The sequence below is a fragment of the Sycon ciliatum genome, chromosome 4 (assembly GCF_964019385.1).
Source record: "Sycon ciliatum chromosome 4, ocSycCili1.1, whole genome shotgun sequence".
Taxonomy (NCBI): Eukaryota; Metazoa; Porifera; class Calcarea; order Leucosolenida; family Sycettidae; genus Sycon; species Sycon ciliatum.
The window spans coordinates 34,673,484-34,686,785 of NC_088646.1; the positions used below are offsets into that span (position 1 = coordinate 34,673,484).

Below are 13,302 nucleotides of genomic sequence, written 5' to 3' on the forward strand. Positions count from 1 at the left end.
ACTAGGAGAAGGACAAAATGTTACGAGTTATGACTAACTGTCCACCAACGAACCAGATCTTATACAGTCATCGGGTTGGTTTGCGCCTTGGAGAAGTGTTGGAGCTACATGTAAATGTACATGTAGCCTTGTAGGTGTCAGGTCGCCGAATGTCTCAGTGCTCCTTGTCAGTTTTGTGCCATTCATCATCCAGTAACTTTCGGCATTCTTTGTTGCGTAGCTCGTGCTCTTCTTCGTTGCGCTTTCCTTCCCCTCTTGGACCTTTCCGAACCTGAGCCTTCCAAGTTGGAAGGTAGTTGGTTTGCACCTTGGAGAAGTGTTGGAGCTAGGTGTCAGGTCGCCGAATGTCTCAGTACTCCTTGTCAGTTTTGTGCCATTTTGTCGCACTCGCTGACTGTATAAGATCTGGTTACGTTGGTGGACAGTTAGTCATACCTCGTATCATTTTGTCCTTCTCCTATTTCACCATAATTGCAGTAAATGTTCACTTACATTGTACGTCCTTGACATAGAGACATTGTTGGAATGATTAAATGTTGCAACTGTTACTTACATCTACTATCGTTTTCTTCCGAAAAGCGAGGCCAGCCGACTTCTGTGCAAGAAATTAAATAATTATTTCGTCCAAATCAGGGAGTCGCATCACTCGCTGGTGAAAATGGCTTTGCTGACTGTAGCTATCATTCAGACGCTAGCGGATGCTGCAGAGTACGAGGGCAGTGGTGAAGTCTGAAGAGGACGAGCGCCACAGTCCGACTCTGTAGACCATGGCAGACAGACCTAACTATCCAATTCCACGCCAACATGGCAAGGAGAAAGGCACACCGTGACACGTGCGTTGTCAATCGCTTCTCCTCCCGACAGCGTCCTTGTACGACTGAAATACATGTACATGTACAACGACACGGAACAACTAACTCAGTAACTGGCATCCTCCTAAAACCAAGGTAAACGGGACCACGGCGATCGGAAACCCCAACCACCGACGTATCGCCATCAAGTGTAGCCTACGATTCCGAAGCAGCAGATCACCACAGGCTCTTAGTCTTACCGTAGTGACGCGCATACACACCATTGTGCCTATAGGCTATACCCAGGCATACATGTAAGTGCACCCTCACAAATAAGCGCATGGGCTTATTATAAGTGAACCTAAATGCAGTCCATCTTGACTTGGGACACGTAGATCTACACACAGACACCACAAAAACACCATGTAACTATTGTTCACATAGTTCAATGTGCATTGCGGTATACCGGTACTGCACTATGACTATGTCACAGTATGTAAGGACCGGTACACCAGCTAGCAACTGATCAAGCACATGCGCCTGGCTATGGCTATGTCACTGTGTGAGGCAAAACGACCCGCAAAAAATAGCAAATACAGTAAAACCTGTGACTACCGACCACCCCTTGGTGCCAGCAAAAGCGGTCTTTAGTAGCAGGTGGTCTTTAGTTGGAGGTTTGCACCGCGCGACCATATTATGGATCCCATTATATGATATGTACACATGGTAGATCTACATGTAAAATATTATGAAAATACAGCTAAAACAATTCCCCAAGACTTGCGCAATGCCATTCTCTTTGGGTAATCCTGAAATAAAGATTATTATTATAATATAATATAATTTACGAAGTAGTGGTTGCGACTTCGGCGATAATTTGTAAGAAAGGCAGAATAGCGCGAGCTCCGGTGTGGGGAGCAAACCCTTTCTTACTATAATTTAATTATTATTCTTATCTCAGGTCAAACAACACTTGGAGAGAAAGACGAAGAGATGGAGAGAGACAGAGAGCTAGAGAGAGAGAAGATTAATATTTTTTGCGGACATCAAATTCAGCTCCTACTTCTGAAGCCAGGAGTCAAACGTTCCCTGTGGAAGTTTCGTTTTGCGCTGGGCTTCAAATTTGTTCATGCGATCAATCGTACCGACTGTCCTTGTTGCGACTTCTCGATTGCTTGAACGCGATCCTTCAGCATCAGGACCTTGCGGTGCTGCTTTGTTTCTGGATTCCTTGATGCCATCGTCGATTCGTGTGTATTACTGGGATGACAGAGCCGCTTAGTCTTCGTTTCTCCTCCGAGTAGTAACATCAATCAGAGAGCGCTTTCGATGCGCTCTCCAAGCTTGCAAGACGTTTCCTATCATGTTTATTCTAGACAGCGCTTGAAATTCTGACAGGTGTAGTGCAGTCCACACCGACTCCACAGACAAAATGACCTGCGTTCATTTCTTCAGCTGTAGTATCGAAAGATTCCTTTCAGGACCACGGAAAATCATCAAAATTTCAAGAAGGAGCTTCAAGCAACATTAATTTTGATTTCCTACAGCGCGGTCGCTAGTTACGGGTCAAAAATCATCTTTGGGACAAGAAAAGGCGGTCGCTGGTCGCGTTCAGCAGGTAGTCGCTAGTCACAGTGCATTTTAAATGTGAGACCGTCCGTGCCTGGCGAAGTGGTCGGTAGTACCAGGCTGGTCGCTAGTCACGGTGGTCTTTAGTTACAGGTTTTACTGTAACGCAAAAACTCACTCATATTCATAAGCGCATGTGCCTTTTTCAAGTTTATGTGCGTCACTACGGTACAGGCCAAACTGCGCGTTACACATAGTACCTGTCAGTGTCAGCAAAAGTTACGATTCTTGTTTTCTTTTTCCCTTCCGGTTTTAGTATTACTAGTACATGACGGTATTAAAATTTTATTATTATTTGGTGCAATATTACTTATTAGCGCCCCTAGCCCTTTCTCACACCAAACTGACTGATCTAGGCCTAGGGCTCGTTGAGTCCTTGACCTTGTTGCTTGCCCGTGTTGCTACTTCTTGTACTACTACTACCGTACTGGCAATATATGTTGCCGCAGTGAGGCCATGAAGCGTTACATTGGCACATGTTTACCGCACGCAGGGCGTTACATGCAAAGTCGCACAGGAGCCGTTACACAGGTTTCTATATTGCCGCAGTCCTTTTTTTTGCTATTGCCGCATCACTTTTTTGCTATTGCCGCATCATTTTTTTGCTTTTGCCGCATCATTTTTCTTGTGCAGTGCAAACTGCAATGAAAAGATCGCCGCACCCCGCCGGACGCGCGTTACGAACTCAACGAAAATTTGTCGCACTAGCCTGGTCGCGCGTTACGCCGCACCCCCCTGCGTTACGCGTTACGCGGCAACATATATTGCCAGTACGGTAGTAGTACTGCTAGCTCAGTGTAGACTGTAGGAGACCTACTACTAGTGCTAGTAGTAGTCTCAAGTACAGTACAATCATGCAGTAGCTGTGCAGCAACTGCTTCGGTACTCTGGTACACACACACACTGTGCAAGTGCTGGACTCCACGTACATCATGTACTTGATGCAGTGATGCCTGAGTGATGGGGTCGACTCCATTCGTGCATGAAAGCATGCACCACCACAGTCATGATCCACTCAAACCGCAGGCACAGCCATAGCCATAGCCTCTGCCTGACCTCGACTCGAGCCTCCTGATCCTGCACTGCATGCTGCTATGCAGTCATATTATTCGTGCGGACGCTCCGCGTAGATCTACTACACGTATAGTACCTCGAAACTAACGTGTTACTTGTACTACAACACTCAACAGTGCACTAGTGCAAGTAGTGACAGTATATTTTTTGTATTTGACCACAACTGCCATTGGAAGGCCAGCAATAGAGTAGAAGGTTGCGTTGCCCGCTGAGTTAGCGGTTGTTCTAGGAAGAATATAAAGGTCTTTGCGAGTCAGTTGGGGTTTTCTTGTGGTCTTGGTAGCTTAGTGGCCTTTTCGAGCGCTGCTCTGAGGAAATTTGTGATTTGGCGGCTTTATCTTCACCTGTATTGGTAGTGGCGACCATTGTGTGTGCATCCAGCAATCAATATCGAAGGCCATCTTTGGAGCTGAGCTGATCTTTGATTCGATCAATGCGAGGCTGTGCTAACCAGAAGCAAACGATATATGCTGAGAGATTCCTAAAGCCTGAGCGTGTCGTTTTGAAGTAACAGCCGGCTAGCTCTCTTCACTCTTGCTTTGTAGTGGTAAAAAAATATTGCTGTGCGGTTGTGCTAGAAATGAGTCATAACATACCGCCGACCCAGCATGGCCCACCGAGGAGCTCTCATGGCCTTGCTTCTTCTAGCGGAATGAACATGACCACATCGCCAGGGACAGCAGCGGGAAGAGTGGATGGCCAGAGCTGCGCAGCGTCGTCACATCGCTCTCCAGATGAGCTCGATAGTGGTGAGTTGCTCGCCACTGACAGCCCGAACATATACTGCTCTCCTCTACCAGATCACTGGCGAGTCAACAAGTCTTTACCGCAAGCCTTCAAAGTTGTATTACGAAGTGAAACACCGGACGGAGTAGAGGTGACGCTCAAGGCAGGCAACGACGAGAATCCAGGCCCTGAGCTGCGCAACAATATCGCCGTCATCCAAAATAATCAAGCGAGATTTCACGATTTGAGATTTGTGGGCAGATCGGGCAGAGGTAAGTTTAGTTCGTAAAGTGCTTTGCTCCTGGCAAAGCACAAAACTGACTTTCAACAAGTCGCGTGTACATGTTTAGTGCCTACAGTAGTACAGCCAGTTCCAGTCGTGCTTGAGGTTTGTGACTGTGCGTGTTTCTTTCCGGGAGATGTTGTGAAACTGCTGCATACTGTCGTATTCGTCGGTTGGGCATTTGTACGGTTGCATGTACATGTATGATGTGAACAGAATGATCTGAGGGCATGTCTTTCTAAATGAAACGGCATGCGTGCGGATCGGTGAGCAGTGCAGGCACGGTTCGGCTGTGTTTCATTTACTGTGATTTAGGATTTTTCTTATCATCGTTCGCGTTGGGCCGGTCCTAGAAAGTAGAAGCCTCAGCGAACATCCAGCACTAGCAGGCGTTAAAATAATATTATTACCTTGTGGTCGATGTTTGTCTTCCGTTAGCCCTGACTGTGCTTACAAATCTAGTGAACTGATGTGTATGGTATACTAGTATCATGGTATATGCCGCTGATTAGCGAAAAGTGAAAGACCGAAGAACAGGCCAGGAAGGAGTATCATAGTTTGGTGTAAATCACATTCGCAAAAAAGATTGTTTTTCGTGTTGATATTGTCGAGGATCTAGGAAGTGACCGCCGCGCGCTCACACGAGATAAGAAGCTGTCGAAGCTTTCAGCCGTTCCGATCCCAGGTCGTGGTACATGGTGGGTGTCGTTGCGCTTGCGGACTGCATACATCGACTTGACAGGTCTTTGGTTGTGGTCAGTCTTGCCTCTCAAGTCTCCTCTCTCTCTGTGGATGACCAAGTCAGGGCCCAAAGACTGTCACAGTATACAGTTTCAGTGCACAGACATCTGTTCCCTATGCTAGTATGCAGCTGTGTGTGTGAAAATCTACCTGAGAAATACTAGTATTAAAATCGACAAATGTCCACATCAAGGCTGAGGTGTATTAATTATTTTATAGTGTACATGTAGTGGATTGCAGAACGTAGAGAAATACTGTAAAAGCCATTATTCTAACGAGGCGCATACATGCATATAACGATTTCCCAAAATTGACTGGTTTACGTGTACCAAAGGTAACGATTCTAACGCATTCTCAACGCTCAATAGAACAGTATATGGATCGATTTCTGTATAACGATTTCTATGAAGAAAGCATGTGCCGTAAAATCCCGCCAGAGCGCCCCATCTCTCCGCGCCCTTCCCTGACTTTCTGTCAGGGAAGTGTATCATCACATGACTGTGAAGTGTGATACCGCACTGCACTGCACTGCACCGCACTGCACCGCACTGCACTGCACTGCACTGCACTGCGGACGCGTGCTCGGCTCGTTTGGAAATGTATGCAGCAGTTCGCACGCTCTTGCCCAGGAATCGTACAACGCCTGGGTTTTGACGGGTTTGTCCGACTCCCTGCTCTTGACCTTTGGTCGGTGTACGAGACACACGAACAGTTTTCGCAGGGTGAATACTTGTCCATGGAGTACTGAACGCGGCAAGTAGAGCTCGCCCATTCGCCCCTCTCCACCTGGACCTACTAGGACGGTCGTGGAGGTTGGGGTGTCCAGGCTGGACTTCACAGTACTACTACAGTGAACATATTGCTGTGCATGGCATTCATGCTCTCCTTGCTGGCATCACAGGCTGGGGCAGGAATGTTTTTAATTTGACTTCCAAGCAGATGTAACACATACACTTGTTGTTCTTCGAATCAAATTTTCTGATGCGTTTTTTTTATCCTTCAGGGAAGAAGTTCACGATTACGATAATCGTGGGGACCAAGCCGGTGGTGCAGGTTGGCACCATTCGCGATGCAATCAAGATTACCGTTGACGGGCCCCGCGAACCACGCCGAAAATCAACTTGTAAGTGCCCGGGCATGTTCGGTATTCGGTGATTTATGAACACTCGGCGGCTGTCGTAGATCCGAGTGATCAGTGACGTCCACATAGCGGTGTGTATCGTGCGGCGGTGTGCTGTACGAAAAAATACACGCGTGCCATGGTTGTATTACTGGCCGGCTCTGTCCGCTGGACATAGAGCACTAGACGCGGCAGACAACTGTTGTGTGAGTATTGGGCCATAGCATGGAGAACTCCTGGCCGAGTTTTGCTTGCAGTGCCAAAGGCCATGAACCAGCGTCGCCGCACCCGTAGATAATGTTGCCAAAGTCGGTTTGAAGTGCTACTGTAAAACTCGTCGTTGGTCTCACAAATGTAGTTTTTATAGTGTGTGTGTGTGGTGGTGGGGGGGGGGGGGGGGGGGGGTACGTCTTGAACTACCCCCGCCGCGAACTTCCTGGTCTCCTGTGCCATGATGATGTGGGCTGAGGGCTTAGCTTGCTCTGATCGCTAACTTGCGGGACCTACCACTGCTCGAGTACACAGTTTGAGACCCACTGGAGCTGACAAGGTAGTGTTGACTTCTGATGGTCATGCAGCTGTCCGAATCAATATGCATGACTGTATTCCAGGGTCACATGATGTTTTCAGTATACATTATCCAGGACATAAAGCACAGAAGCCAATAGAACTCCGATGAGGCCTTTCAGGTGGACAGGTGGACAGGTGCAGGGGCGCTGCGTTTGAATCCCGCTCATGGATACTTGTTTTGCAACATTGGCATTGCCCAATTTGGGGCTCGAACCCACAACCCATTGTGCCCCTCAACCCCCCCCCCCCCACGTGAGTAACAGTTTATTTATTTATTTCACTCAACTCGTGGTCCATGACCCCACGTGAGTAACAGTTTATTTATGTATTTATTTCACTCAACTCGTGGTCCATGACCAATTGGCACGCAAAGTGCGAGAGAGGGGTGATAGCCAACCACGGCAAGAAAAGAAAAGAGTCACGTACGGCGTGAGGACACAGCCCGTTGGGGCGAGGGACTAGTGTTGCAAGAAGGAGCCACGGGTGTGTGTGATTCCCGGTAACATAACTGGTAGGGCGCTGCCCCGGAAAGACAGGGGTGCTGGGTTTGAATCCCGCTTGTGGATCCTTCTTTTTCAACGCTTTAGCACCATTACTCGTCAAAGTCAGTACATTTGTGATATGATCAACAGCAAACAAGTCCTCCTATCTGGCTTTCTAGGTGGCGGTCCAAGCAGTGACAAAGATTGAGCCTACGTCAGAATTTCCAGTTGCTTCTGTGCTTCGTGTGCTAATATTTAATATGTTGTCCTTTTTGCAAAAATCTATACTCAATCTCTGGACAGCTAGGTACATCGACCTTGTTAGAGGTCGAGGTGGATTGAAACTGAGGTGGCACTTGAGCCATGCTTGCATTCAGACTGCAGGTCCAGTTCAGTGCAAGAGGTGGCCAGCTCTCATTTCTAAGTAGCGCAACATTGCCCCGCCACATGCATGATGCTCCAACAAACTGCGCTTTCCTCAAGTTCTCCAACCTATGCAGCTGTTCATGTTCATCTTCTCATGTGTCTATTGTTGACTGCTGTAGCCAATCGAGAAGGAGGAGACGGGTTCATGACTGGTGGGTACTATGGCGTGTTTTCAAACAGCCAGTACCCCGACGACGGCGGCCTTGGGCTGCACACGTCCAACGGGCGCCAGGCGTTTCCGGTTGTGCAACCGCCACCACTGCGCCCCGTGTACTCAACATCCGCAGCACAACACCAGATGAGCAGCGGTGCATTCGGCGCCATTCAGCAGCCGGAGTCGGCCAGCATGAGCAGCGGCACATTCGCCACGCGTATGCCCAGACACGATGGTGCGCAGCGGCAGAGTCGCTCCCCGCCCACGGACGGCCATTTCTCGGCGGCAATCCTGAGTAATGGTCACATGCGGCGTCATGGCTCACAGCTGTTGACCTCCCCTAATGGCTCTGAAGACATTCGCTTCGGCCAAGAAGGTAGCAACATGCTTGGCTCAGCCACGGCTGGCCACTACGCGGTGTCAAATTCGTCCCGGTCAAATACGCCTAGTTACCCTACTTCGCCGCCGAACGAGGGTAAGCTATAGGCACTCACATAGTACATATGCACCTCGCCAGCTGTCCACTGCAACAGTGTGCCACATTGATACGATACAGTGAAACCGGTCTAAGCCGACTGCTCAGGGGACCTTCAGAATGTAGTCCCCGTGTACAGGTAGTCTCCTTATCCAGTGTCATGTGACTGCAGGTTATCTCCTTATCCAGTGTCATGTGACTGCAGGTTATCTCCTTATCCAGTGTCATGTGCTTGCAGGTTATCTCCTTATCCAGTGTCATGTGACTGGAAACTACTAGTACACCCCTTGCCCTTGGTCCTAGTTGTAGTGGTCCTCTAGGACAGGTGGTCGCCTTGTCAGAGTGGTCACCTTGACAGGTTATACCAAGAGTAGATAAACAAGAGTGTGCAACTCGCGGATGGGTTGGCCCACGGCGGAATTTTTTGTCGACGTTATCTTTTCGACGATGCACGCGCTGCGAGTCTTTTGGAAAGTTTTGCCTCGTGCACTTGGCCGGGCTTTACATTACAAAGCCGGTGCCCAGCATGTGCTCTCATACTGCTCTGGGGCAAAATGCGCGTTCTTCTGAAAAAAAGGTGTCGTCAACAAAAAAATCCGCCGCGGGTGGGGGTATCTGCAGATTGTGCAGAAGAGATGCGGAGTTGTACACTCTTGTTTATCTACTCTTGCTTTTACTGTATGACTGTGTAGGCACCTATAATAATAATGTATTATGTTGCTGACCTGCGGATTTTAATTGTTTAATTTTTTTATTTTAGCACTGTCGTCAGCGCTGTCGCCATCGCTATCGTCTTCATCGTCATCTTTGGAAAAGGCGGTGCAACACAAACTGTGAAAACCCACAGAATGAAGAAAAAAGGATCGGAAAGGAAGTTCAAAATATACCGAGACGAAGGTGATAAATAATTACAACCAAAATTAATTGATTCTGCTCATCATCACCATCATCATCCAAACAGCCTTTTTGTACGGACAACCAAATGCGCTCATCATCATAATCATTCAAAAAAAGAAGAAAAAAAAGAAAAATCATTAACATTATGATCATCATCATCATCCAGCAAGCTAGCAAGCTTGCTCGTGTGGGCTGTTCGTTCTACTGTAAAAGCCATTATTCTAACGAGGCGCGTATATAACGACTTCCCAAAATTGACTGGTTTACGTGTACCAAAGGTGACGATTCTCACAGATTTCTCCTCGTTAACTCGTTAGAATTAGCACTTCGTTATATTATAATTATGGCTTTTACAGTAGTTCATATTCTCAGCGTGCTGGCACTGGGAAGCATGGAAGCCTCCGGGCTGCCCCTGCTTGGGCGGTTCTCTTATTCCTCGGTCGGCTCAGCCTTTGCCGTTTGATGTTGGGTCTCTTTGATAGTTTTCTTTCGCTTATTATTATCCAAACATTTTAACTCGCGCAAGTATCTCTCCCAACTAGCTAGCTATTTATTTAGCTATTTCCGATTCGTGACCTTTTCAGTAGTGAATGCCGATTGATTTGTGTTGCATGGTGTGTTCTGCATTGTCAAACAACTGATTTGCCCTTGGTAACTGCCAGTTTGTATTACTGTGGTGACTTGCTGATTGCTGTCGAGTGCTCTTTTGAGTGCTTGAGTCGCTGTTTAGTCGCTCCATTATTTCTTTTGACCAAAACTACACCGTTCAGCCGCTTAGATACCCACCGTAGCTAACGTTCTCGTTTGCTTCATACCGTGCCTTTAGCTGCCCTAGCGCCGCGCATTGTCGATTAACTGCTGCCGTCGATAGGTTTGTGTGTTTCTGAACCGCATTCAAACGATGCGGACGCAGATCCCACGAGTATTGCTATTACATGGGTATCCGATGAATACACAGACTCATTCTACTCAGGGTCAGGATACTGAGCCTGGGCATACATGTACGTGCTACTACGGCGTTTGCGCTCTCGGACATTGGCAAGTGAGGTTGAAACTGCTGAAGTCTCCGATGCGTGCAATGGGTTAGCGGACGGCGCTTCGGTTAATCCCAGCCCTTCTTCGTTCTCCAATGACCTTAACGTACCCGGTTTATGTTGGTGCTGTGACGCAGAATCTGTACTTTGCGGGCACACTGCTTCACATGGATGTGTAACTATCAATCAACTACATACATCAGATCCTATTTACGCTCCCTTGCGGTCTCAGTGGCCGAGTGGCAGGAATGGAGGTACCGACTCAGCTTGTGAGTTCAGGACTCGAATGGCCGCGGGAAAAGTGCACAGTGACGGGACTTTGTTACCTCGATGAGACAATAGAGAGGTTCCGCATAACGTTAATTACGTTAGTAAAAAACGTAATCGAACTACGGAAAGTCTTACGTAAACTGCATGCGCATCTGGGTTCCGCCATACGGAGTTTTCAAATCACGTAGCTGCCCTTGGCAACTCCGAACGCGGCAGTGTACGACCAGATCGACCTGGGGAGAGAGTCATAAATTTGTACCCCAATCCACTTACGGACCAGCTACGTTATCAGAGCTCTATCTACGTACTGTCCGTAGACAACTTTCCGTAAGTGGAGTGCAAACTCGCGAAATCACGGGTTTTTCCCGCCCACTAACGTAAAGTTGCTCAACTTTACGTAGTGCGGAACCTCTCTAATGGCTGGGACCGGACAGCGGGGTGTTTTACAGATTACTGATGAAATTGAGATTGGTGGCAACGCTGTGTCCGTTGGCACGATACTTTGGAGCAAGCACCCCCCACCCCCACCCCCACGTTGCACGGTTCCCCCAGACAACAGTGCTCTTCCCAGGGTTATCACCCCAAGGCGATAAACCTGGTTGGTACGAGCGTACACTTCAATCAGGGAGTCGTAAAATGAATGTCACATAGTTTACGGCACGTGCAATGTCGTACCAACTGGCCCAGCTAATCCGGCTCTGTCGCTCCCTATCAGCTGGACAGGAGCGCTCCCGGCCAAGCTGAGTACGTGCTCAGGCGCGCGTGTGTGTGTATGTGTTTTAACTCTGGCTGTGAAACACATGCGCTCCGGAACGCTAAACATAGAAAAAAACCAGCGTGACCTATTAAAGAGTTGTTCTGGTTGGTGTTTGTCTGCAGGCTCGATCCTGATGCGAGGTCATCATCGACTCAGTCATGGCACGTCGGGGTCAGTGTCGGATATTCACCGATCCACGCCCGGCGCCAGCAGCGTGTCCATCGATGGCCTGGCAAGCATAACTAATGAGAGTGCCGAGGACAGGACTGCGCATAGCCTCACCAATCACAGCGAAGTGGCCGAGCGTGGCTCGTCGAGCAACGCTGACAGCTTGGTTCAGTTTGCGGCTCCGGCGAGCCTGACCAACCACAGCGAACTCGCCGAGCATGGGTCATCCAGCAATGCAGACAGCATGTACTATCATCATCAGCACGATCACGACAATGGCGGCAGTATACACGTGTCCGCGTTTGCCCCCAGTAATCACGTAATGGTCACAAGCGCAGCAAGCGGTGAGCTAGTTGCACCTGCAAGCATCGGCACATTGCCTGCCGCCAGCACGGTGGCCATGTCAGCAGCGCACACTCGCGCGTTCCCGTTGCCACCAGCTCTGCCCGATGCCGCCACACGAGCGGCAAACCAGCTTGCCACTAACACCACCTTCCTTCAGCATGGACTACCGTCGTCGCCTATCATCATATCACCGCTGCCTGTGCTGACCATACCAAGGCCTGTAGCTAGCAGCCCTTTCCTATACAATGGACCATTCTCGCCAATGATCCCTTACAGTTTGTCACCAAGTCGCCACACGGGTCAATCGCCGGCCTTCGTATTCCCGCCGTCTGTTAACCATCAGCAGCTGGAGCAATAAATGGGGGTTGTAGAACTCGCATGAAAAAAACCCTGTATGTGCCTGATGTCTACGTGTCCAATAGGTCGTCCCTTGTTGGTCACGAGCACCAGGCGTGTTGTCAGTGTTGTGTACTTGGCGTTGCCTTTACTGTCTTTGTTGTTAGGCCGTCGGCAAACAAAGTACAATTAATTGTTCTACTGAAGTTTTTAACCCCCCCCCCCCTTCCGTGCGGCCTTGTTTGGTCGCACTTAGACTGTTGCAGCGTAATGTGAACACTACACATTGGAACTGCTTGTCTAAGTGGCTGGCAGTCATTGTGCTAATGACAACCGAACCCACGGATCAGGTAGTTAGTTGCTGTATTCGTAGTAGCTTGTATGTCTCTCCCTGTCGTGTTATTTGTCTTGACTGCCTGGTCGAACGAGCTGTTTCAGTTACATGCATAATCAAGTTGAGACTTGAAAGTTTCTGCATGAGCTATCTGGTCGCTGCTCTATTTTGCGTGTTTGTCTTGCCCTGTCTTGGTGCAGATGGTGCTTTTCTATTCTTCAGTTTGCTGAGTTGGTCTTCCCTATGCTGATTTGCTAGTCACGTCTCTTTGCTGACTTTTGTCGCCTGCTGTCGTGATACGGGGCAGGGAGGGAAATGTCGTGCATGCTGATAAACAAACGCCACTAGCTGGCAGGAAAGGACTGAAGTTGGGTGCATCACTGCCCGTCACCTGGTCTCCGGTGACATGCAAGACTTGGACTGCTTGAGACCAAATGCATGCCCAAAAATCAACTCTGTACGAAAGAATCGGCGTTCACGACAGAAGAGAGCTGGAGTTTTTCCTTGCCAGACATGTGCTACTGTAACTAAAAGTTACTTTAGATGCATGCATGTCTGCACAGGTAACATTATTACATGTATCATGCAGACAAACCATATCAGTGGCAACACTGTCCTGACTGTAGAAAAACTGATTTTAAAAAGCCAGATTGTGGAAGACAGCTGCAGTTAGCCTACAGCCTAGTACAG

At 48.6% G+C, this 13,302-nt stretch overlaps 1 protein-coding gene across 1 annotated transcript; it reads left to right on the plus strand.

Annotated features, from left to right (window-relative positions):
* Nucleotides 1-3,622: 3,622 nt before the first annotated feature.
* LOC135815852 (runt-related transcription factor 3-like) lies at nt 3,623-12,887 on the plus strand. The gene is made up of 4 exons (XM_065329196.1): nt 3,623-4,492; nt 6,248-6,367; nt 7,962-8,471; nt 11,552-12,887. Exons 1-4 carry the CDS (start codon nt 4,075-4,077, stop codon nt 12,298-12,300), a joined length of 1,797 nt encoding a protein of 598 aa, XP_065185268.1. The 5' UTR covers nt 3,623-4,074; the 3' UTR covers nt 12,301-12,887.
* The last annotated feature ends 415 nt before the right edge of the window (nt 12,888-13,302 follow it).

Excerpts from the sequence above, each read along its gene's own strand:
- LOC135815852 (XM_065329196.1), top strand. The coding sequence starts at position 4,075 with ATGAGTCATAACATACCGCCGACCCAGCATGGCCCACCGAGGAGCTCT. Across the intron at positions 4,493-6,247 it reads TGTGGGCAGATCGGGCAGAG|GGAAGAAGTTCACGATTACG; the intron begins GTAAGTTTAGTT and ends TTTATCCTTCAG. Across the intron at positions 8,472-11,551 it reads TACTTCGCCGCCGAACGAGG|GCTCGATCCTGATGCGAGGT; the intron begins GTAAGCTATAGG and ends GTTTGTCTGCAG.